Source organism: Panthera tigris, chromosome E2, assembly GCF_018350195.1.
Source record: "Panthera tigris isolate Pti1 chromosome E2, P.tigris_Pti1_mat1.1, whole genome shotgun sequence".
NCBI lineage: Eukaryota > Metazoa > Chordata > Mammalia > Carnivora > Felidae > Panthera > Panthera tigris.
The window spans coordinates 7661001-7686170 of record NC_056674.1 but is presented as its reverse complement, the minus strand read 5'-3'; the positions used below and the strand labels follow the sequence as shown (position 1 = coordinate 7686170).

At 61.1% G+C, this 25170-nt stretch overlaps 1 protein-coding gene across 1 annotated transcript in view; it reads right to left on the bottom strand.

The window, feature by feature from the left end:
* The window catches only part of SHANK1 (SH3 and multiple ankyrin repeat domains 1), a 40931-nt gene extending 18568 nt beyond the window's left edge, over positions 1-22363 (bottom strand). Inside the window, 14 exon segments of the mRNA XM_042970325.1 lie at positions 7097-7123; positions 7564-7639; positions 7819-7932; positions 11189-11382; positions 12295-12625; positions 12861-12927; positions 13155-13232; positions 17140-17256; positions 17689-17856; positions 19694-19845; positions 19937-20045; positions 21118-21189; positions 21702-21905; positions 22109-22363. Of these exon segments, the coding sequence (XP_042826259.1) occupies positions 7097-7123; positions 7564-7639; positions 7819-7932; positions 11189-11382; positions 12295-12625; positions 12861-12927; positions 13155-13232; positions 17140-17256; positions 17689-17856; positions 19694-19845; positions 19937-20045; positions 21118-21189; positions 21702-21905; positions 22109-22363 (1964 nt within the window).
* Positions 22364-25170: the final 2807 nt, after the last annotated feature.

Sequence of the window (25170 nt, the reverse complement as noted above, 5' to 3'; positions counted from 1 at the left end):
AACTCCTTGACTATATATATCCTACAGTAACACCTCCCCAGGTACCCAGGCACATTGTATCATCGCTTATTCAGCATGGCGCAATATGGTGGCTGCTACACGTATGTGGCTATTTATACGCAAAGTGATTAAAAATTAAATTGAGAGGGGACCTGGGTGGTTCAGGAGGTTAAGCGTCTGACTCTTGATTTCGGCTCAGCTCACGATCTCACGGTCCGGGAGATCGAGCCCCCACGTTAGGCTCCGCACTGACCGTGTGGAGCCTGCCTGGTATTCTCTCTCCCTCTCTGCCCCTACCCCCCGCTCGCGCCCTCCCTCTCTCCAAATAAATAAAAAAACACTTAAACAAATTTAAAAATAGATAAAGATCAAACAGGGAAATTCAGTTCCTCAGTCTCACTGGCCACGTTTCAAAGTGCCCAGTAGCCACATGTGGCCAGTGGTTACCATGCGGGACAGTGCAGATACAGAGCATTTCTATCACTGGAGAAAGTTCTAGCGCACAGCAGTGACTTCTCTGTTCCCTGGTCTACCTCAGATGCGTCTCCTTCATGCGCTGGATAGATTCCAGTAAAATGCAAATGCAAACGACCCGTGAATACGCGGATAGTCCCCTACCGCCACCAAAGCCTGTCAGCACATTTAGGTAATGGTCACGTACCCAGGAGAGTTCAATGAAACCCAAACATATTCCACGAATCTCAACCCCTGCCTGGGCTCGCTCAGATAACAGCCCCAAAGCCTTGACATCACCACTGAGCGCCTCAAGATGACATATCCATTCCGTTCCAGGAACCCCAGTATACAGCGGAAATACCCAAGCACCCTGATCCAGCCCCGCTCCCCTCGGCAGCCCCAGGAACACCCTCAGTCCGCCAGAACGCACGCCCCGCTGCACCCCGGGCGGCCTGTGGTCACGTCTGAGACCCTTCCAGCACAGACGCAGACCCCTCAGTATATCCCAATAATATCCACCAGCCCTAACACACTCCAGCAATAAGCGTGCTCCCCGCGCACTTTAATCACCGAGTCTCACGGATTCGGCAAAACAGCCCTCCACGCATACTCCAGTAGGTTTCGGTAACACCCCCACACATCCCAGTATGCTCCAATAATAACTCCCCCTCACTTGGATCTCAGTATATTCCCATAACCCGCCCCCTGAACACATCCCAGCACACGCCAATAATACCCACTGTGCTCCTACTGTATTTCGGCACCGTCCCCCGCCACACCGGCAGCCCTGTGCGCTCTCATGACCCCGCGACCTCCGCTGTCGCTGCCACATCCATACATCTGGACCACAGAGACGGCGTTCTGCACATGCGTGTGCACACGCAGACACGCCTAGCAACCGCTCTCGCTCCAAGTTCACCACGGTCCATTAAATGCGCCACACCCTACCCATCAGGTCTCCTTGATCTTCTCCTCAAGCCAGGGATAGGTCGCCCTTGTAGCAGGGTGGAAGGGGTGTGGGAAGAGGGACGGGGTTTCGGAGGAGTGAGGGAGGAGAGGGGAAGAGACGGGAGGCAGAAGGAAGGGGCCGGCGCCAAGGCCCACAGAAATTGCTTCAGAGGTCGGGGCTCCCTTGCTCTCTGGGACGCCCACCGCCGTCCCTGCCCGACAGATTCCACGGAGCCCTTCTGCCCTTGCTACGTCCATATCCGCTCCGGATCTCCAGGTCCCCAGCAGCCACCAGTGCCCATCCTTCATCCCTGCTGGCAGCCGTTTCTCCTTCCGTTCCTGCTACCAACCCCTACATCTCCCACACCTCTCCCCGGCCCCTGGCATCCCTCTTTTACCCCCACGTTATCCTCCCACTCCAGACATAAGCCTTCCTCAAGCCCCCCAGCCCCCAATGTGATTCAATAAAACTCCCATATCCATCATATCCCAGGAAGAAACACTGGCCATGTGCAAGTCAGTATCCGAAACCCTTCACAGCTAAATAACTCAAGTGTCTCTCACAGCCAGCCTCTGAGGTAGGCATAAGTGCTATTTCCACTTTATGGGTAAGGAAAGAGCGGCACAGAAAGGTCAAGTAACTTGCCTAAGGTCACGCGGTGAGTAATCTTCAAAAACACAGAAGGAAACACCTGGGTAAATGCAGGTATAACATCCCCCACTCGACTGCACTCAGATACCTCCACACACATACATCTGCCCCAAATTGGCCATGAGCTTCCCCCCCCCCCGCCCCCATTTAGTGCCTGAAACGTATCCCAGGCTATGCCAGTAGCACGGCAATGAGTGACATTCAGTGACCCATTGCTGAATGCCAGATGCCGTTGCGTGCATTTTACATTTATTTATTCACATTGCCTCACAACACCCCTGGGAGGGGGTGGCTGTTACCGTTCCCATTTTATCAACGAGGAAACTGAGGCACGGGGAAGTACATGCTCGAGACCACACCAGCTGGAAAAGGGTCAGAGCCAAGATCTGAATTCCTCACAGGCAACCCATACACCCCAGCGATGTCCAAACCCCCTCAGATCGTCACAAGGCCACCTCTGTCCCTCCCTCTCAAGCGTCCCCATCCGGTAGGTGCTCCTTTCTGTCCCCACTCCCGTGACTTTCTCACCCAGTCTCCGGCCACCGTGATGTTTCCCCCACGCCACCGCGTCCTCCTCCAGCCTTCCAACTGTCCTGTTGCCCCGACAGTTTCCCTCAGCTCAATGTCCCCCATCCTCGGCTCCTGTGGGTGCCCCTTCACCCCTCTGCACCTCGCCCCCTGCTCCTCCACGCCATCTGAAAGCTCCACGTTGTCCCAGCCCCCCCTCATTAGCTCTCGCTTCTGTCAGCCCTCATCACACGCCACGGGGCCACCCCTCCACCTCGACTTGGCCTCTGCACACCCGCCAGCCCCTTCCCCAAAGGGTCCTCCGCAGACCTCCGGGACCTCCCTCCCCCTCCCTTGGCCTCACCCTTCCCAGGTCTTCTCACGCTTCAGTAGGCAACCCCACCGTGTCCCCTACAGCACCCCAGGTCCCTCCCATACTCCCGAGTCCCCCGCATTCTCATCCGTGGAAGCCTCTTCCCACTTCTGCACCCTCAACTCACTTCCTCACACACCCTTCCGCCTCCTGGTACTTGCAGCTGCATTTCATTTATATTCCCTGCATCCTCTCCGTGCTCTCCCTGTGCCGCCTTGGATCCCCACCCCCAAACCCTCCTCACAGATCCTGCCTTTCCCTCTTCACCCCGTTTCCCCACACGCCCCACGCACCCTCTCTGCTCCAGCACCCCTGTTCCCCCCAACTTCAGGGTCCCCCACTCTCCCCTGTTCCATTCTCCTCGGCCACCCTCCGACGGAGACCCCCTGCCCCCACCCCTGCCCCAGTACTCGCTACCCACGCGAAGCCCCATCCGCGCTCCTACTGCTGACTGACTACCTGCCCTGCAGGAGCACGCACAATGCTCCCCCCCAGGCCATCCCTCGGCCACCCCAGAGTGGCCTCTGGAGCCCAGCGGCCAGCTCTTGTTCTCCGGATCCCACACACAGAGACCGCAGCAGCATCCACTCCCCCCACCCCCACCCCAGAGGTGCCTCTCACACACCCAGGATCCCACAGCCCAGAGCTTGCTGCCGTACAAGGCACCCCCTCGGGTACTGGGCCCCTCCCCATGTCCCCGGCTCCAAGCGTCTCTCCATGGCCTGCACAGAGGCCCCCCGCGCGGGGAAGCAGCCCCTTCCCGTGCTGAGAAGTAGCACACACAAGCAGATGCAGCTCCCCGGTGCAGAAGCCCGGCCGGGGCTCAGCACACCTGCCCCACACAGGCACAGACCCCCTGGAGGCAGGGAGAGGGGCACATGGGGACAGAGACACATGGAGAGTGTAGAAAAGGGGGGCCTGTGGGGGAGGGGACAGGCCTGGCATGAGAGGGGAGGTATTGGGAAACACAGCCGCAGTCCCTGGGACAGGCCCACTCCATCACACGCACACACACACACACACACACACAGTCCCCAGACAGCCTCTCTATCGCTCCAAATTGCACACAGAGACAGACACCGTCAAGCAGGGACACACAGATGGACACAGCTGTGGTGGGGGGCTGGGAGCCCACCATCTCTCCATCTCTCTCTCTCACTCTCTCTTTCTCTCTCACACACACACATACACACACGCGTGCGCACACGGCTGCAGGCAGTCACACACGCACGCACATCGACACAGCCACACTGACACATGCACAGTCGCACAGTGACACGCAGCGGAAAAAGAGGAGGGGAGGGGAGGGGAGGCCGGGGGTGGGATGTGTGTGTGATGGGGGGGATGACTGTGAATGGGAGAGAGGGGTATGAATGGGGGGACTTGCCAACTCTGCAAAGGGGTGTGGGGAGATGGGGATCAGAGGAATAGGGGCCTGGAATGTAGGCGCCTGAGGGGGAGCGCTCCACAGAATGGGGGCGGTGAGGGGGGCAGGAAGAGGTAGTGGGTTCGAAATCCCCGAGTGGGGTCCGTTTGGAGGGTCTGACTGGGGGCAAGACTGTGGAAGAAGAGACAAGGGGGCCTGGAAGGGCCTGGAAGGGGGCTGAGGAATGTATGCGTGTGTGTGGTGGGGGGGCTCGGGGAGAGAGGCCCAGGGACGGGGATGGGAGAAGGATTGAGAAGAGGGGTCCAAAACGGTTTATCACTGAGAGAAGGTGAGGGGAGAGGGGCTGGAAGAGGGGCGGCTTGGGGGGGGTGGGGCGGGGAGGAGTCCCAAGGCTGGGGGATTAGCGGCGGGGGGGGGAGGGTCGTCACAGCGGGCCGGGCCGGGGCCTCCCAGCCTGCCGGGGAGAAAAGGGGCGGCGCGCTTCGTTACCTGTAGATGTACCAGACGCTGCGCCGCCGGGGCCCCAGGGCCGGCCAGCTGGAGGAGAGCGCGGGGGGCGGCTGCGGCAGGGAGCCCCCACCGGGGCCGCCCCCGAGACCCCCGCCGCCGCCGACCGCAGACAAAGCCATCGCCGCCGCGGCCCCGGCCCCGGCCCCGGTCCCGGTGCCGGCCGCCCCCGCCGCCGCCGCCGCCGCCGCGTCCCCGTCCCCGCTCGGCCGAACCCCCGTGTCCGGGCCCCCAGGCCCCGCCTCATGCTGACCCGCGCCGGGAGGGGGGAGGGGGAGGGGGCGCGCACCCTCCCGCGGGAGGGAGGGCAGGGCCGGGGGCTCACATGCCGGGGGGCGCGGGGGCGCGGGGCGCGGGGTCGGGCCGCGGCGGGAGCGCGAGGACCGCGGACGGCGCCGGCTTCAGCACCGCGGACAGCTCCGGAGGCGGGCGCCGGGCGCGAGGCTTTAACCCCTTGGCGTCCTGCGCCGGGCGGCGGAGGGGGCCGGGCAGCGGGGGGAGGGGGCCGGGAGGGGAACGCGGGGGCCCCCTTGGCGGGAGAAGGGGGAGGGGCGAGGCGCGGGGGGGGGAGGAGAAGGGGGAGGCACTTCCGGTCTGGGCCCCCCCCTTAACCCCCTCCCCCCTCCAGGGCCCTCCCGCGCAGGTGCAGAGCGAGGGAGAGCGGAGAGAGACGCACAACACCATACAAGATGCCTCGCGACCGCGTGCGGGGACGCGCGAACAGAGCCCCACTTCGCAGGCAGGGATACCACGGTGAGAGAGGCCCCAGGAGGGGACGCACAGCCCCCTCCCCCGCCCCCCATCGCAGACCGACGCATAACGCACCCCAACACAGTGTGGAAGGGCCAGGAAGGGAAGGCTAGAAACATTGAGACTGGGCCCCAGAGCAGTGAGAGACACCCCTCCCCCAAAGAAGCTCAGGAGAGGGACATACACACACCAGAGCTCACTCAAGAGAGGAGAGACCGTAGGCTCCCAAGGAGAGGAGAGAGGGTGGCACAGGCCAGGACCTTACAGTTCCAGCAGGGATGCAGGGCACACAACACAGGCAGGGCCACCTCAGACAGGGTCAGGGAGAGCAGCGGGGAGGCCGAAGGGGAAGAGCCTCAGACACACCACACAGAGCAGCACATGCCAGTGGGCACAAAGAGGAGAGAAGGGGAGGGAATGAAGTTGACAGGACAGAGCTAGGGAAAGGAGAAGGAAGAAGCTGAGGGTAAGAGGGGCCATCCCCCCATCCAGCTGGTAGAGCAAGCGACTCCCAGACCAAGGCCAAGGAGAGACCCAGAGAGACACTGTCAGAGACAGGAGGCAGAGGCTGATAGGGAGATTTGGGGTGGGGGGACCTCGATACTCACCCGGTGCCCAGAGCCAGAGACGTGCCAGGTGAACACACACAATGGTCAAGCGCCTCAGACACTCCGGGCGCAGGGTGGCACCCCAGCCCCACCCTCTCTCCCCATCTTGTCCCCCCCTTCCCCCCCTGCCCGTCCCCACTGGCCAGAACACAGACACATAGGTTTGGACACATTTAATGGAAGGATGCTACAAACAAGGAGACCCTTCCCTGGATGGGGGGAGTGGTGGAGGAGGGTGTCATCTTTCAGACACCCAATTATGACCATCCCTCCCCCACAGTCTTGCCCTTCTGGAAGCCCAAGGCCTGGAATCCTCCCCTCTTCTGCCCTCCCCTCCCCCAATGCCCCAGGTCCTCAATTCCAGATCAATCGGACAGATGCAAATGCATGCACACGATTTTATGGGCTGACACGCACGCACAGTGACATGCAGAGAAAGAGACAGAGACGTGTGCAGAAACCCACCTGTCCATACAAGGTAAGCAGACACACTGACATCCCCGGAAACACTTGCCCTCGTTCTCAGACACACAGATTCAGGGAAACACAGATGTGCAGAGCCAGCCGCACGATTAGCCTCAATCGTGTGCCCATAAATGAAAGCCACAAAGCACCCATCTACACAAACTGGGACAGATCCTTTCACCGTCATGGGCATGTATATACACAGGGCTATACGTCTAGGGGCCTCTTGAGCCACCCATGCACACAGACACGTGTCATGCGCACCTACAGAGACACATGGGCAAGAACACACTCGGAGAATCCGTACAAGGACGCTCGCCTGTGTAAGATGTTCACGCACAGGGAAACCAACTCTGGTCGTGCACACACAAGTCCATACATCCCCAGGCACCCCTTTCTTCCCATTCCTGACCCCGTGCCCCCCCCTTCCCCTCCCCTCTCACCTCCCTGGGCCAATCCCATCCATCAAGCTTCTGAAGCAAGTCAGCCAGCAGCCAGGGAGGGGAAAGGTGTCAGTGTGCCCGTCTCTCCACCCCCACCCCTCCTGGCCCAGCTCTGCCCGCCCCCCTCCCCACGCCGGTGCGAGGCATGGGATGTACACACCTGTGCTGCACATAAAGATGGGGCACATGAAGGAGACAAAGGCCTCCAGCCAGCCACACACACGAGCTTCCCCATCCTCAGCTGTCCACCCCACTGGTCTCAGGCTACCCCAAAACTGGGCAGTCTCAGTGGCTGCCCAGGATGGTTTGGGACTGGGCTTGTGGTCTGAAGCTACCTCTGCCTTCTCCCACCTCTGGATCAAACTTTAGAGGGAGCAGGAAGGAGGCTTAGAGGTGGTGGAAATATTTAAAGGTGGAATATGAAGGAAGTTTGGGGTGAGGGGCACCCGAGGGTGTAGGACATTTACCTTGGGGCATCAAAGCTGTCGTAGGAGCCCACGGTATAATGCCGGAAGAGTCTCTTTGCCTTGTCACTGCGGCTTTCTGCAGGGGTACAAGGGACGACCTTGGACCCTCGCTCTGGAAACCATGAGCCCACCCCTAGGGGTCCTGGCCCAAGCTGTCCCATCTACCTCCCAGTGCCCCACCCCCATCGGGAGGGGGAAAGGAAGGGACATGAGAACCCTAGGATGCATTGGGGACAACTGGCAAGTCTTCATTACCTTGCTTTCCCTCCTGGGAGCGGTTTGCCACCTCTTCCAGGCAGTCAGAGGGGAACCAGCCAATGCGACCTTTGACCTGGCCTTCCCAGAAGCCTCCTTCCCCGATGCTAAGCACTGGATGGGGAGCAGGGACACAGAAACATTTCCACGTTTCCATGTTGCCCCCCACCCCCAACGTACCCGATGCACAGCCTTTCCACAGTGCCCGGCGCCTAGCACAGGGCCTGGCCCAAGAGCATCCTTAAAAAATGCCCAAGGAAGGGATGAGGGAGCTGGCGGGGGGGAACCAAACCATATCGCTCCTGCTTTCTAGCTTCTGAATCCAATGGGGACATGAGGATGCACTGGAAAAAGGGCTGGGTCTGGTGACACGGTCCTCACGGGTTATGGACACATTCACAAAGAGCCCTCATCTCCCCTGGTAGCCAGGGACAGCTTGATTGTTCTGTAATTTTCCTAAACCCTCCTAGACTCCCTAAACCCTTTGACATTCTTATCAGTGCCCTCTGCCACCTGCCGCAGTCTCCTTGCCGCTCAAACCTCTGTCATTTGCTCCCAGACCCTTCCCTCTGCCTCTCTTTGCTTCCCCTGGCTCCGGAAGGGAGGAGAGATTGGAATCCCCTCTTTCTCTCCACCACCTGTACCTGACAGCCCTTTCCTGCCGGCCTCATCTCTTAGCCATAGAACACGTGTCCTGACTACCTGCTCGGCGTCTGGTGTGGCCGTGCCGGGTGCTGAAATGCAAAGCTGGGCATCAGGGACAGCTAATGGTTATCGAATTCTCACTCGTGGCCAGAGCCCTAAGAAGGGACACTTTTACTCTCCCCATTTTACCGATGGGGAATCTGAGGCTCAGGGAGCCCAGGTCATTTGCTCTGTCTCCACTCGTCCCTTCACATACTTCCCTCACTCACTCCTTGCACCTACCTGGGGAGGCAACAACTGATTTCCCATTTTACAGACACGAACGCACAAGAGCCCCCTGCCCAGAGATGGCGTAAGCCACGCTAGGATTTGGGCTGGGGCCATCTGATGCTTTCCCCCGGCTTAAACACTGCCACCCTCGGAGGGGGAATCTGGGGAAACCAAATCGAGGAGACACTCAAGGTCATGGAAGAGAGCAGGAGATGGGGTGACGAGGGGTCTGGGTTCTTGGCTAGCTCTCCAGTGACCGGCTGGGTGGTCGTGGAATCAATTGTTCGGTCACTGAACAAATATTTTATTTAGTGCTGGTCGTGAGTCAGGCCCCAGGCTAGACGCCGGGTAGAGGGCTCATGGACACAACAAATATGATTCTTGCCTTCATGGATCTTCCCTGCTGGCAGCTGTTAGAGGCATAGCTCCGTAAGTGACTGCGTGATTGAAAATTAAGGTCAGCACTTAGGGGAAAAGGACAGGGTTTCCGAAGAAAGGCCACATGGGGGTATATAAAGTCGAGGTGCAAAGGGCAAAGAGGTGCCAGGATGATGTCCCAGGGGACATGCGATGCAGACTGAGACCGGAAGGATCCTAGGAGGAGAAGAAGCAAAGAGAGGAAGGGGAGGTTTTCCTGGCAGAAGGAACGGGTGTGTGCAAAGAGCCTGGTGTGGAAAGGGGCTTGGGCATTCGAGGAATGGAGAGAACAATGAAGTCTCTGGTGCCCTGTGGGTGGAGGAAAGAGACCGGATGGGGGGGAGGGGCTTGCAGGCCGGGCTAAGGCACTGAGGGCCAAGGGAGCCTGCTACCTCATCGGGCTGTGGAGGAGCTCAGGGGCACTGTGGATTTGGCCCCCTGTGAAGCAATTCAGTGTCTTCAAGGAAGTGGAAGGATACAAAAACAGGGCCGTGTACAGAAGTACTGGGCTCGAATTTCAGAAAGAAACGCGGAAGATACAGCGCATAGAAGGCATGGAAGTTGTCTCCCCTCTGACCTTAGCTTCCCTTTCTTCTTTCAAACTCTGTCTCAAAGCACAGACCTGACCCTCTGCGCATGAGTATGCGCGCGCGCGCACACACACACACACACACACACACACACACACTTCCAGGCACCTGCTTCTGGAGGCACTGCCCCCACAGTTAGCCCCTGCATCTGGCCATCCATTCATGCGCTCATTCACTCACTCAGCGCATGTGCACTGAGGCCTCCTGTGTGCTGGGTCATCCAACTGGGTCCTGGCAACTCAAAGCTCAGTGACATGTGACCTTGCCTTCAGGCAAGGCAAGAGATGCTGCAAAACAGATACCGATACACAATCGACCTGATGCTCCGATCCCTGCACACCTTTCAAGTCCCCACTCGAACCCTGTCTCCCGTGGGAGGACCCCTCCCGCCCCAGCTTTCATGGGCAGCCGGGGTCTGTCTGTCTGTCTGTCTGTCTCTCTCTCTCCTCTCTAAGCTCCTGCAGTGGGGACCCACTTAGCATAATGACAACTGGTGCTGACTATGTGCGAATCAGTGTCCTGGGTGCCTTAAGGGAACTGACTTTTTAAAATCCTCCCCAGGGTCCCCTTGCACGGATGAAGCAACTGAGGCCCAGAGCAGGCACTTGTCTGAGGGCGCCCAGCTGGAAAGCAGTGGTGGAGCCAAGATTTGAACTCAGGCAGCTTGGCCCTCCACCCGCTACACTACTCAGTTCCTCTGTAGCCTGGAGTCGGCAAAGGATCGCTCCCCCGCCTTGCATTAACCGCCGCGTCTGCTTGCTTCCTGTTTCCAAGCTTCATTCTATCCAAGAACACACGTCAACAGCCCCGAGAAGTCTGCATGTGAGGGCTGCTGGCACCATTTTCCAGAAGAAGACAGGAAAACCAAAGAGAGGCAAACCCCAGTAACAGCAGCCGCCGCTCAGGGAGCACCGGCCCCCCGCACGGGCCGGGCTTCGAACACCTGTCTCATTAGAGCCCCTTGAAGCGGGTCCCACCCTGGTTCTCGGAGGAGAGCACCTGGTGGGGGCAGGAGGTGCGGCCAAGGTGGCTTGGCCTCCACGCTTCACACCGGGTGGCAGGGAAGACCGTGGGCTCAGACCCCGGGGCAAGTCGCTGCCCCTGTGTGAGGCTCTGTCCCTTCAACTAGAAGACGGGCTCCTGACACGCTTCCAAAAGGCTGCTCCTGCGAGGGGAGCACTCCCACAGGGCCTGGCGTGGCGTCAGTGTCCCCCAAATGCTAGTTTCCACTCTTTTGCCTCGACACCTCCTCCCGAGGGACAGGATCGCTGCAGCTACCCATCATGCTCCTCCAGAGTGTAAGGGGTGTCTAGGGGCTCTCTGAGGTCTCCAGAGCATTGGAAATTCTAGGCCCTGGAGAACTGTTCGTGCTCGGCCTTCCCGTCCTTGAGGGGTTAGCTCACCTGCCGACCCCCGCCCCCCAGCCTGGCCTGGCCCTGCCCTGTTACCTTTGATCTTCTCGCCCTTGCTCAGGGAGATCTCCCCCTCCGCTTGGGCCTGGTAGGACTTCACGGCCATGAAGGAGCGTCCGGGTACCGCCGAGTAGAGCTTCCTGCGCCTCCCGCGGCTGCCCAGGGAGCCCCCAGGGCCCCCTGAGCCCCCTGTGCCCCCTGCAGGCCCTTCCCTGGGCGTCCCGCTGGAGCTGCATACACAGAGGGTGTGAGAGGCAGGGGAGAGTGGAGGGAGAGGGAGCCTCTGGGAGAACAGGGGTCCATGGGGGTGGAGGATGGAGCATAGAGTGGGGGCATGGGTTTCCCAGCTCTGGCATCCTTGGGGGAAGAGGGCATTTGGGGGCTCCCTCTGCCGGCCCACTGCTGCCCCCTGGGCCCCTCCTCTGCCTCCTCCTGGCTTCCGGCTCTGCCCCTCCCACGGTCCTGCACGCCGTGCCTGATTCAGCTTCCTGAAGCAGGGCTCTGAATGTGTCATCCCTCAGCTCGCTCACGAGCCTTCAGCGACTCCCAGCTTCCTCCTGGTGCGGGTCCAACTCTCTGCCCGCCGTGCGCAGCCCGCCATGATTTTTCGCTCTCCTGTGTCCTTGGGACACACTGGCCGGCCACATCCCCCTTGTCACCCTCCTCCAGCCAGCCTGGCCTCTCTACCCCGGAAAGTCCCCTGGCATCCTCCCCTCTACCCCGAGTGGCTCCTCTGCCCCCCCCTCCCCTCCTCTGGCCCATCTCCAAGCTCAGACACCTTCCCCAAGCCCCTTGCCCACCCCCACCCTGTGTGGCTTCTTCTCACCTTGCCCTGTCTGTCTGTCTGTCTGTCTGTCTGTCTGTCTTCAGGGGCTGGAACCAACATTCTACTGGGTTCCCTTCCCCCAGCCCCTGGCATTGAGCAGGTGCTTGGCTAAACTGTTCCATTTGGGGACAGGTGCAAGATTGTGGCTTCCTCCCCCTCCCTTCCTCAGGGGTCCGGAGAGGGATTTGGAGGCCTGAGGGCGGGACCGGGGACTTGGGTGGTTGGGGGGGCCAGCCTGGGTGAGGGGAAGTGTGGCTCCAAGGATGGGATCCGGTTGGGTTGGGGTCAGTGGGACCAGGGCTGAGCCTTCCCCTACCTGGGCCGTCCACGGGGCTGCCTCTTGGCCTCTTCAGGATGCCTCCCACGGGATGGGGAGCGGGCCCGGGCGCCCCGGGGGCTGCTGGCACTTCGGAGGGTCCCACTGCTGAGCTTGGTGCTGGGGGCCGAGGGCTGCGACTGACCCTGGGGCCCTGAGGTAGGGCCGGGGGCCCCAGAGGACGAGGTCCCCGGGGCGGCAAACACCATCCAGTCAGGCAGGGCCATGCTGGTATCACTGTTGGCCCGAAGCAGTGCCGGGGGCACTGTCAGCCCTGCGCCTGGGGGTCCCCGTCGCCGGGCTGCGTACTTGGGGGACTCCTGGAAGGGCACTGAGAGGGCACAGTGGCAGGGGGCAGAAGGGGCAGGGGAGACAGGCAGGCGGAGGGGGTGTGCAGGCAAGGGATGATGGGGGAGAGGCATGAAGGGAGAAAGATGTAAGACTGGAGGTCTGGAATCGCCCCTCTCACTACTACTCAGACGCTCACAGTCTGCTGACCCCCCAGTCCCCCATGCACCCCCAAGTACGCTAGGTTCTCCCCTCAGCCCCACCTCCCTCTCGCTCACCCACATCCTGTTCTCGATGGTTTCGGATCAGCTCCCCCAGTTCAAAATTCCCAGCGATCACAGCCACCTGGAGGGAGGTGGGGTGGCCCAGGCAGAGGGCAGGAAGCACTGTGAGGTCCCCGGCCAGCTGCACACACACCCCCCCCCGCCCCTGCCCCTCTCAAACCTGGACCCCCGCAACTGCGCCCTCCGTCCTCTCCCGGACCGCCAGCCTCTCAGCCAGCACTCCTACCTGCCTGCCTTCCTCACCCCCTGTCTCCTCTGTGCCCCCCACCAGCCCCGACAGCTCCAGACCTGGAAGGGGGTCTGTCCATTGTTATTCTTCACATCCTTGTTAGCTCCTCGATAGAGGAGGATCCTAGCACAGGTCTCCTGTGGGCGACAGCCGGCCGGTGGCACGGGGTAGGGGGGGAGAAAAAAAGAAAGAAAACCATTAAAGTCACCAGGAGCAGACGCAGGCACTGTGCTAAGAACTTCAGGAACAGCCTGATCTAAACCTGCCTTGCCCGGGACAGCAGTCACTTACTACCGGTGGCTCAAGAGCCCTTTAAATGTGTCCCGTCCAAGCTGAGATGAGCTGTGTCTGTAAAATACAACCCACACTGCAAGAACATAGCACGGGAAAAAAAATCCAAATGTCTCTAATACTTTTTCTATTGATTCCAAGTTGACACGGTAATATTTTGGACACCATGGGCCGAGTAAAATAGGCCACAAAAATCCACGTTACCTGTTGCCTTCCTGTCTTTTTTTAATGCAGCTCCTGGGATACTTAAAATCACACACACACACACACACACACACACACACGACCCGTGTTGTTTTCTACCGGGTGGCGCTAATCTAAAGCCGGGTTTCTGGACCTCAGCGCTACTGACATTTAGGGCCAAAAAAAGAATCTTCGTAGTGGCGGCTGTCCTGTGCGTCGTAGGACGTCTAGCGGCATCTCTGGGGTCTGTCGCTAGATGCCAGTAGCACTCTCCTCTCCGGCTGTGAAAACCAAGGAAGGCTGCACACATTGCTAAGTGACCCCTGGGGGACCGGGCTGTTCCAGTTGAGAGCCACCAATGTAAACCTCACGGAGGGCTTCCTGTGCTGCACGCCCGGTGCTCAGCACTTCCCCATTTTACAGACGAGGAAACTAAGGCATCAAAAGGAGCACAAGGTCACACAGCGGTTGACCATCAGTGGTTGGATCTGAACGAAGGTTTGACTCTGGAGTCTCTGCTCTTCTCACACACTCTGCTGGACTCAGAAGAAAGGGGACAACAGGGGCCAGGGCTGGGCAGTGGGGGTAGGAATGCCATCCACATACAGACCAGTTCCCTACTGATGCCGACCATATCACACCCTGTCACGCTTCGGATCAGACCCAGTGCCCTGGCCATGGCCTAGAGGCTCCCCCTCCACCCGATCTGCCTGCCCTGGCACCCCCAGCCTCGCCAACTTCATCTTCTGCCACCTTTCTTCGCTCCCTATACTGCAGTCACACTGGCCTCCTTCTTCCTCTGACAGGCATGCTCCTGCCCCAGGGCCTTGGCACCTGCCGCTCTCACGGCTTGGAATTCTCTGCCCCTAGATTTCCACATGGCTCACTTTCTCGCTTCATTCAGGTTTTTGCTCAAATGCCACCTCTTCGGAGAGGGCTTCTCCTTCTACCTCGTCAAAAATAGCTGCCGATCACATTCCCTGTTTTATTTTGATTTATTCGTTTTTACTTATGTGATGCCCACTATACGCCAGTATTAGCTCATTTTCTTCCTAACACGGTCTCCTTGAAATTACGTTTCTCTTTTACCTGTCTCCTTAGCATCTCTCCCCCACCATATGGTAAGTTCTATAGGTGCATGATTTTGTCCGTGGCACCCACCAGCTGGATTAGTGCCCGGCCCGCTGGAGCTGTTCAATCAACGACGGCTAAAGTCCTTCACCCTCTGTCTCGGCCTGAATGAACCCAACCTGGCCCCCAGCTCGACTCCTCTCTCCAGCTCCCCCAGATGCAACTCGACCAGCAAAGTTAGCTCAGGTAGTTTTCTGTGTGTGTGTGTGTGTGTGTGTGTGTGTGTGTCCAAGTGTGGACATGCCGGTCCCAACTAGACTGTTAATTTCCGCCACTGACATGTGTTTTCGCATGTCTGTCCGCCTCCACTGCCCCCTTGCCTAGCACGGGGCCACAGCACGCCCAGCAGCCCAACCAGCAATCCACCCTGCTCCTCGACGACCTCGATTTACTGGTGTCCTGGCGCTTATCTTACAGTCCCTCTGTCCCCTGCAATACTTACAGTATTGCCCTTCCTCCTTTACACATCTGCCTCTTTGCCACACGCGAAGTCCCCCGATCCGCCCCGGCCTGGGAGCCATGCCGTGTCTGATTCATCCCACGTCCGGACGCACAGTAGGGACTCAAGAGACGTGCACGGGACGTATGAGGATGAAGGGAGCCGAGTCATTCCAAATTCCTTTGTTCAAGTCATTCGTTCATTCACTGAGTCATTCAGTCTATCTCAGAGCCAACACCTGTTGAATATTCTGAGGGGGGCAGGGTGCTGTCTTGGGGCAGACTCAAGGTGGCCGGTTCCCAATTCACTCATTCACTCACTCACTCATCCAACAAAGTCCCTACTACGTCCCGGGGCCTTGGGACACAGTGACTGATCAGACTTAGCCCCTACCCTTGAGGAGCTTCCAGCCTAAACATGGACCTGACCTTCACCACCAGGGGACGGGGGACGGGCATGTCAGGAGGCCAGGGGAGGAGGGAGGGAGGAAATCTGTCAGACCCAGCTCTGGCCCTGGCGAAGCTTAAAGTCTGAGAGGGAAGACAAGGGGAGAAAAGCAGACGAAGAACTCTGTCAAGCGCCGATTCGTTAGGCATCTTGCCAAGAGCAAGCACAACATTCACCCACGTGATCCTTTGTACGGTAGGTGTTACCGACCCATTTCACAGGGAGGGAAACCTCAAGGAGGGAAAATTACTGGCTCATCCGACCCCCTGAGAGTAATTGTTCCCGCCCTATAATTCTTTACACTGAATCTTCCCTGTTCAAATGAATGGTACGGTTTGGGTCTCCTGACTGGATCCTGACTGAGAGAGGTAATGACAATGGCGTTGCCTTCTGGGGACGAGCGCTTAACGTCCATGATGTCTCATCGCCTTCAATCAGCCGCCCTACCCCCATTTCAGGGAGAGGACGGAGCCTTGGAGAGGGCACGGCGCTTGTCAGGGGGACCCCGGTCTGCCCACGGGACATGCACATAAGCCGTGCCGTCAGGGAATCTGGGCTCAAGGCCGGTGTCAGGGAGCAGGAGAGACGGAACCACCAGGGAGGGGCAGTGACAGCACCGCGTTGGTCGGGTTTGACAAACACTGAGTTCTCTCCCGGCAGAGCAGACTGCTTGCTGCCACAAGGCGGCACGTGGCTACCTGCCACGTCCCCGGCACTGCAAGTTCTGATGCGGCAGAAGGGGCTGGCGCTGTCTTGGAAGGCTTCCTGGAGGAGGGGAAGAAGGGCTTGACAGACCAGCACCTGTGCGCCAAGCCCCGTCTTCCCAAGTCCCCGAGGCAACCCTCCGAGGGCAGGAAGCCCCTACAACAGGTGGAAAGACTGAGGGGGCTGACCCAGGATCACCGAGGGCGGGGGTCACAGCCGCAAGGGGGCAGGTACACGAGGCCCCTCCCGGCCCTTTACTGCTCACCTCCACTCGTGGCTCCTGAGGTGGGGACTGTCCACCCGGCCCCGAATTGCTACAACCCGCAACATGCTCTCGTCCCCCTCAGAGCTGTGGTCTGGCCCTTCCTCTGTCCCCTGCGGTGGCCCCCGCACGCACTGCACACAGTAGGTGCCTCCTGATGCTCTCTCCCCTCCACCTGTGCCCACCGCCGAGAATACCCTTTCTCGCCTTCCTACTTGGCTCACTCCCGCTTCTCTTAGCACAGGTGGCACATTTTCCAGAGAGCCACCTCCACCCCAGGCCCAAGGCCGAGCCCAGATCTGGCCTCCCCCGGGGACCTGCATTCCCTGGGACCTCCCTCTGAACACTCTGGATTGTGACAGGAACGTCTGTCTCACTCACTGCTTGGTCCTCAGCATCCCGCTCTGGGCCTGACATGGGGAAGGTGCTCAGCAAGTATCTGCTGAGCGAATGAATGAATGGATGAGTGAATGAATGGATGAATGGATGGATGGACGGATGGATGAATTAATGAAATAGTGAAGGGACAGAGGGCAGGGAGGCTAGAGTCAGGAGGAGGGCCTGGGCGGGCTCTGCCAGAGCAGACCTTATTGTAGAGGGCGCAGATGTGCAAGGCCGTGTTCCCCGAGGCATTCTGGGCTCCCGGCTCAGCCCCATAGAAGAGCAGGTGTTCCAGGTGCTGAGAGTGGCCTCGCTGGCAGGCCTGGGGAGGACAGGAAACCCAGGAGGCCGGATCAGACTCTCCCAACCATGGCCTCTGTCTAGATCCTGAGTCCAGGAAACCCCTCTCCTTTCCTCCTCTGTTTCTGCCCAGGGACCCTGGCCATCAACTTCATGAGTCATTCCAAGACCCAGGCGTCTGGATAGGCTCCTTGAGAGGCTCAAGAGACCACCCCCCACCCATGCCAGAGATCGAGATGTCCAATCCTGAGCCCATGCCCTCTTAGGGCCCTGGTGCTGACTCCCTCACCTTTTTCTCTTTGGGGCCCATGCTACTCCCACCCCCATACTCTATGAGGACCCCAGCATCTAGATCCCCAGCATCTGGATCCCCTTTGCACCAGACCCGATCAGGGCCCAGGTGCCCCCCCCCCATGCACACACCGCGAACCCCTCCTGGCCGAGTCTGGAGCACCTGGTGAATCTCCTGCCAGCCGTTCTCATCAGCTATGCCCAGCTGGGCCCTGTTGTACAGGAGCAGCTCGCAGCAGCGGGGGTCGCCCCCCACCATAGCCGTATGGAACAGAGGGGTCAGGCCTCGGCGGTCCTTGTAGTTGGGGGAGCCCCCAAGGTCCAGGAGTGCCTGAAGAGAGAGACCAGACAGAAAATGGTCACATTAGCAGTACTGGTTTGTTCTGAAGGGCCAGTCGGGCAGGGAGTCACGGGTGACCCACACTGGCCAAGGTGGTTTGGGAGTCTGCACGAATGCCCTTGTCTGACCTTGAGCCTGGCCCTTCCCCTCTCAGGGCCTCTCCCACGAAGGGAACAATGAAGGGGCTGGGAAGATGCCTCCAGAGGACCTTCCCACTCTGACGTCCTGCCCAAACGTCCCCCCCCCACCCCACCCCCCGCCGAGGCTGGCTTTGGATGAGCCACTGAAGGAGTCTGGTGCCTCAGTGCATCACAGCGGCCGGATGGTTGGGGGGCCACCTGAGAGAACAGAGTCTGGACGCAGGAGGACCCCTGGCTAAGCAGGAGGTGTTGTTAGGATCAGGATCCCCGAGAGTGGGACGCAGAGGGAGACCTGGGAAAAAGGGTTAGCTGGGACCAAGGTGAGCCGCGCCAGCCATGCTGGGGCGGCAGCGGGGGCGGGGGGGGGGGTGTGTCTCACTCGAGTAACAGCTCCGGGCACAGCGGCCGGTGGAGCTGAGCATCTTTAGAGGGAGGTGTTGGCAGCAGCCCTGTGAAGAGCCCACAGCCGCGCTGTCCACCAGAACCTCTGCGGTGACGGAAGCGATCTACGGCCCCATGTGGGCTCCCGAGCGCTCGAGCGTGCTACGGCGCCCGGGGAACAGACACGTTCGCCCTAGCTCATTGTAGTTCATTGAAATCCGAACGGCCCCCGTGTGGCTAGTGGCTACTGGGTTGGACAGCACGGGTCTGGAGGCCGGGGGTGCGGGGTGAGAGCAGGAGCTGTCTTGGGGGGAAGGGAGTGCACTGGGGGTACATATAGAGGGTTTGTCAATTCCAGGGGCATAAAGCCAGATCTTTGTGGCTGGTGTCCGCATTTAGGCGCTTCAAGAAAGAGCTGGAAAAGGGAAGGGAGGGTCCATTAAACCGGAGCATCTGTGAGTTAGGGTGTTTCTCAACAGCGATGTGTCTTTGCGGGGGGGCGGTCTATCCTGACCTGTGTATGAAGAGGGAATCACGTGCCATCGGGCGGCGGTGGGGTGGGGGAGGAGAGAGGGAGAGGAGTTTAAAATAAGACCATGTAAGCCCCCTCCATGTATGTATCTTGCGGGCATACGGTGCGTCTGGGAAAGTGCATTTTAGTTACTGAACAGGGCGAGAGGCTGTGTTTGCAGGGTGTGTGTTGAGGGGTCTGTGTCTGGAGCTCACTCTGTATTTTAAGGAGCAGAGGAGGGTCTACACTTTGGGGAGACTGAGGCAGGGCTGGTGGTGAGCTGGAACAGAGGGTACAAGAAGGCCTGGGTGTCGGGACAGTATAGGTATTATGATCTACTGGGGCCCTTCCAGGGGAAAGGTCCGTGTGACAATCAGCTGTAGGATGGGCACCCCCGGGGGTCACCAGAGGGTCTCGGGTTCCACTGGAGGAGTGACAACGGGCGGGGGCGGGGGGGGGACTGTGTGTTTGTCAGTCTATGGAAAGGGGCTTTGTATTTGAGACACGAAGAGAGACTATTTTTAACAAATCTAAAGACCTGAGGTTCGAGAAAGAACAAATGGAAAAGGGAGAGGAGTCTGAGAAAGAGCAGAAGTGGCACCCCCACGGGGACGGGGACGCGGCAGGGGACATCCAGGAGGCGGGATGAGAAGCAAAGTGGAGGTCAGGTGGCTTCGTGGGGTCAAGGCAGATGAAGGGGAGGAGGGGACGGGTCTGGGGCAATTAGCTCACTGGCTTCAGCGTACTGGGGGAGACACCGAGTCTGGGGGCGGGTCCCCGGGGTCTGGCACCTCACCGTGAGAGCCAGGCAGTGACGGGCACACGCGGCCTTGTGCAGCGCGGTCATGCCATCCCGGGCCCGGAAGTCGATGTGGGCCCCTCCCAGGCACAGGGTTCGAATCACCTCTACGGAGCCTTCGGTCTGGGCTGCCAGCGTCAGGGGGGTCTCTGAGGGGCAGAAAAGGCCAGTCACGCGCAGCCCTTATGCCTCGTTTCTCGGCTCCCCACCTCTTCCAAAGCCCCTGGTTCTCCTCCTTACCTCCCGAATCCGAGTCGTGATAATTGGGGTCCAGCCCCTTGTCCAGCAGCCTTGCCACCTTGTCAGACGTCCCGAGCTGCACGTATTCCAGGAACTTCTTCAACCCCGTCTGAGCCATGGACAAGAGAGAGAAGACAGGCCAGTCAGGGAGCAAGGGGAGAAAAGCTGGGGTCTTGAGCAGCGCTGTCCAGTGGAAATACACAGCGAGCCGCGTGTGGCACTGAAAAGTCTCTAGTAGCCACCTTTAAAAAAAAAAAAAAAAAGCAAGGGGCACCATTGGTCGCACGGAAATTCGTTTTGACGACGTATCTCTTTAACCTAACACATCCGCAATAGTACCGTATCGGCAGGTAATCCATAGGCAGTGTTTTAACGAGACGTTTTACGTTTTTGGGGGGGAACTGAGTCTTCGAAATCCGGTGTGCATTTCACACTCGCAGCGAGGCTCAGTTTGGGCCTGCGACACCGCGTGTGTTCGGGAGCCGTGTATGGCCGGTGGCTCCGGGAGTGGATGGCGCAGGTCTGGAGGGATGGAATATTTGGGGGGCGACAGAGACAAATGCATGGTGGGGGAGGGGTGGGGGGGAGGAGGGGACAGGGAGGCTTCTTTCCCAAGCGTCAAGAATCCTTCACTTCACCTCGGACTAAAGCAGCTCCCCCCGCCCCGCTTCCTCCCAGTTCTTAGGGGACCGGGGGAGGCACAGGGGACATATGGCCAGAGTCCTGGAGGGCAAGATAGTCAGATGTGGCTGGGGGCGGGGGACATCCCCGGATCTGGGAGAGGTTTAGGCTACGGAATTGGGGGAGCCGTGGGCTGTGTATGAAACAGCACTGAGGCAGAGGGACACTGGGTGTCAGGGTTCAGGCCAGAGGGTGGGGGGCAGGCAGGTGCCCTGCGTGGATACGGGGGACCCAGAAGACGAGAAGGGAGCATCTCAGGATGAAGAAAGCGGGAGCCAGGGGCCTGGGCGGGGGAATGCAGGCCAGAGAGGGGATAACACGGTTGGCATCTGGGGCCGTCCCCAACGCCACACAGCATCTCAAGTTACTGGGGGCCCCTGGCAGAGGAACAGAAGGGGATCAGGGAGTGTTGGAGGGCTGTTGGACAGAGGTGAGAGAGACAGTGGGAAAGGCTCCAGGTCTCTGTGGGGGGGGGCTGCTGTGGGGTAGGGTTCTCTCACCTTCGTGTGCAATTTAGCCAGCTGCTTCTCATCCAGGTTGGTCTGTTTGTAAACCCGGGTCTTGTATCGGAACTGTGGCCAGGGGTGTATGGGGGGAGAGACACAGAGACTCAGAATCAGGGGCCTGGGGAGGAGGCTGGGCTCCTTCTGAGCCGGGGCCGGGGTGGGGGGGACGGAGGGGGAGGTGGTCAGCTCAGGGTCAAGGTGGAAAAGGCCCTGGAGCCTTGGCTGGGCAGGCAGAGGAGTGCGGGGCTGCTGTGGAGTATGTGGACCGCAACCCCTAACGTGAAGGAGTAGGGAGCCTGGACCCCACACAGAATGTTCTAGAACACCTACTGTAACTGTGAATCCTTTCCCACTTTGAAAGGCGAGGAGGAGTCTGGGGCAGGCAAGGGACTTGCCCAAGGCCACTCTGTTGGTCAGAGGCAGAACGGATCGTCATTTGAACCCAGGCCTCTCTGACTCTAATGCTTAAGGGATCTGGAAGAGCCCACTGGGTTTTCCCTTGCCAGGGCCTGACTGGGAGAAAAATGGGGCATGCCTTCTCTCCCCTGCGGCCAGGCTGGGAAGGCTGTGGGCCTCACCTCCAGGTAGGGCACCCCCTTCTCAAAAGACTGGGGGTACTCTCGAAGCAGCCGCTCTTCCTCCAGAAAGTTGGCATCGCGGCCGGAGGTGGCCGGCTGGAACAGACCGTAGTTGAGCACATCCTGCAGGCTCTCGCTCAGGGCGCAGAGCACCTGTTGCTTGGCTGTCCAGATGGTGGCATCAGGGTTGAAGCGGAGACATTTCTGGTTGAGGAGGTGACAGGGAAGAGCCTGAGGTGGCTTGGAAGGGGCCTGGGGGTGATTCTGGGGACAGGAGGGGCAGCTGGGGGGAGCATGTCGGGGACCTGGAGATGGGGCCCAAGTGGGAGGACACCCAGCACCGGCAGCCTCGTCGTGTGGGCTTGGGGCCCTGTCCCCCGCCGGCCAGCGGGCAGTCAGTCACTCACTGTCTGGTGCAGGTCCGGGATGCCAATCCTGAAGACCATCATGCTGAAGTGGGCGTCGTCCGGGACAGACATGGAGCGGCCCTGGAGGCCTCGGGTGGAGGCCAGACTACCAGGTGCCCCGCTGCCCTGGCCCCGGGTCCCCCGGGGGCCTCTGCTGGGCCCGTCTGGGGAGCTGTCGGACTCTGAGCCCCCCTCGGGACACTCGCTGGCACTGTGGCGTTCCTCGTCCTCGCTTGACGCGGGGCTGTGGGTCATCGTGGGGCCACGGGGCGACAGGGGACAGCAGCATCACAGGCGGCTGCCGGGGCCAAGGGTGGCTGTCAGATGAGGGACCCGGGACCCCTCGGAGGCCACAGGCACCCTCACGGACAAGTGGTCTAGGGCAGCCGCCCCACATGCCCCAGGTCGGCAGGAAGGAGGCTGGACACACCCCCAGATACTCCAGCTGCCTCTGCTCACACACACGCCCATCGCTGCCATGCTTCCAGCGCGTCTCCTTCCCTGCCCTTGGCCCTGCTCGCAGCCCCCCACCCCTCCTGCGCCCCACTTTGCCGCTGACCCAGCATGGCAGTGTCCCAGAAACCGCAGAATCACCGCGGGAGCTACTGGCCCACTTTGGCAGGCCACGGAAAATGCAGCTAAAATTAGCTGAGGACAGACAGGTGGACGACCCACCGGCATCCTACCCTCCTGGCCCCAGCCTGGCCCCTCACCCGAGGCCCTCCCGTCCTCCTCCTCCTCCTGGCCAGCTGGCGGAGGGGGCTGGGGAGAGGCTGAGATGTAGTAATGGGGGGACGGAGGTGCCGAGAGCCTGGGGCGGCAGAAGTGGGAGCCGCGTGTTGCTTGGGAGTGGTGCCCGGCAGCGGGTGGAACCGGTGACTTCACCGAAGTGTGGCTGACGGCGTGTGCAGGGGACTGCTGGGAATCGGTGTCCCAGGGGAGCAGGGGTGCTAAGATGGGGGTGTCATGGGGCAGAGTATCATTCGTGGCGTGCCCCCAAGGGAGCCACGAGGGGTGGTCTAGGCAGGTTGTTGGGGGCATCTTGAGAGGGGGGTGGGTGGGTGCGGAGACTGGCCTGGGAGGGCTGTCTGGAGACCGTAGTGCGGTGGCCTGGGTCAGCTTAGGGTGGCTGCGGATAACCTGTGGGCACATTTGAGGACTGGCACTACAGGACAGGTGGCTGGACATTGCCCAGTACAGGTGGATCCACTCTGAGGGAGACTGGGGGTGGGGGGGGTGCTGGGAGGGAGGCTAAGAAGTGGGGTGCCCGTCTGGGGAACTGGGGTGGGAGGTCATCTCCAGATCCCCACTGTTCTCTCCTGAGGTGGCCTTAGAAGCCTGGGTCCCAAATGGGGTCCGCCTCCCTCATCTCCCTGTCTCCCACCCCAGCACCGGAAACCAGAATGTCTGGTCTGGTCCCTCCCCCCCACACCAGGCCCAGCTCCTGCACCGTTGCCATGGAGATGGGAAGCAGTGGAGGGTACTGCTGACTTTGGGGGAGTGGGGATGGGCTGGGGGGGTTGGGGGCGGGAAGACAAAATGAGTGTTCGGGGAGGACAGTTCCAAGAGCTGTGGGTGAGCGAGCAGCCTAACCACCAGCCGGCCGACCCCTCCCCCATGCGTGGCCCGGCTGCGAAGCCCCCTCCCTCTCCAGGTGCCCAGCGGAACTGCCCCACCTTGGCCTTGCGGAGCCCCCCCTCCCTGCCTGGTCTCCTACCCGCCGGACTCCACCTCCCACCTCCGGGCCTGGAGCCCAATGCCACTCCCCCTCGGCTGACCCTGGCTGACCCCGGCTTCAACCGGGCACTAATGGTGTGGCCAGTGGGATGAAAGCAAAGCTGGCCCCGGCCACCCCCCACCCCCACCCCCGCCGTGCGGCTGCCCCCAACCCCCCAGACCGGCTCCGGCCCCTCCCCCTCAGGCCCGAGGGAGGGAGCGGGCACACTCCGCCGGGGCGGCATGAATCAAACGCTCCGCGGCTAAGAATAGCTGGCACGCAGCTGGTACTGAGACGGGCTGAGGAATCGGCGGGGGGGGGGGGGGGGGGTGGTGGAGAAGGGGAGAGAGGGGGTGCCCTGGAGGGTGCGGGGGGACAGGGGGCGGCTGGCGTGGCCGAGAGCGGGGCCCGGGAGAATGAATGGAGGCGGAGAGAGGCGGGGAAAGGCGGGGAGAGGAGCCGGGGCTGGGGCCGAGAAACTGGTGGGGGAGAGCCCTGGGCCGGGGAGAGGGGGCGGGGGCACCCGGGAGCGGGACTCGGAGGCGGGAGCCGAGGGGGCGCGCCGGCCGGTGGAGAAGGGAGCGGAGACGGGTGGGGATGGGGGGGAGCTTGCGAAGGGGGTGGGAAGGGATCGGAGGAGCCTAGAAGGTGAAGCCCGAGCTAGAGGGGGTCGAAGGGGGCGGAGGAGGCCAAGGCCCAGACCCTCGACGGAGGGGCGGGGGACCAGGGTGACCTGGGGGAGGGGCCTCGCGCGGTGGGTCTACGGAAGGGGTCTAGGGGCCCCGGTAGGCCGGGGTGGGCGAGGCGGGGGAGTGGCCGGGCAGGGCCAGGAGGTGGGTACCGCGACCGAGCCCTTGGCCTGGGAGCGCGGGGAAGCGGGTTTGGGCTGGGGCCGGGGTGGGGGGGGGGGTGTCTGCTGGCGGGGGCTGGGGGGCGCATCCTCCTAAGTCTGCTATCTGGGACGGGGCACCGGGGACCTGGGCGTAACCCAATTTGGCGTCTCCCGGGGCAACGCTCCCCACCTTACCCCCACCCCTCACCGCACACCCGGGCCCGGAGCCCGGCGCCCGGCCAAGGACGTCCGGGGCGCCCCCGCCCCCTTCCGCAGCCCCGGCCCCGGCCCCGGCCCCGGCCCCGCAGCTCCCCCCAAACCCCGGGTTCTCGACCCCCTTACCTGCCTGGCGGGGCTGCTGAGTCCCGGTCGGCGGCGCCCGCGGCCCCTCCCCCCTCCCCCCACCCCCCACCCCCCCGGAGACGGGGGACCCTCAGGCCATGCCCCACCGCCCCGGAGGGCGAGCGGGCCGGGGAGGGGGCGGGCGGGGGCCGGGGGGGAGGGCGGGGGGGC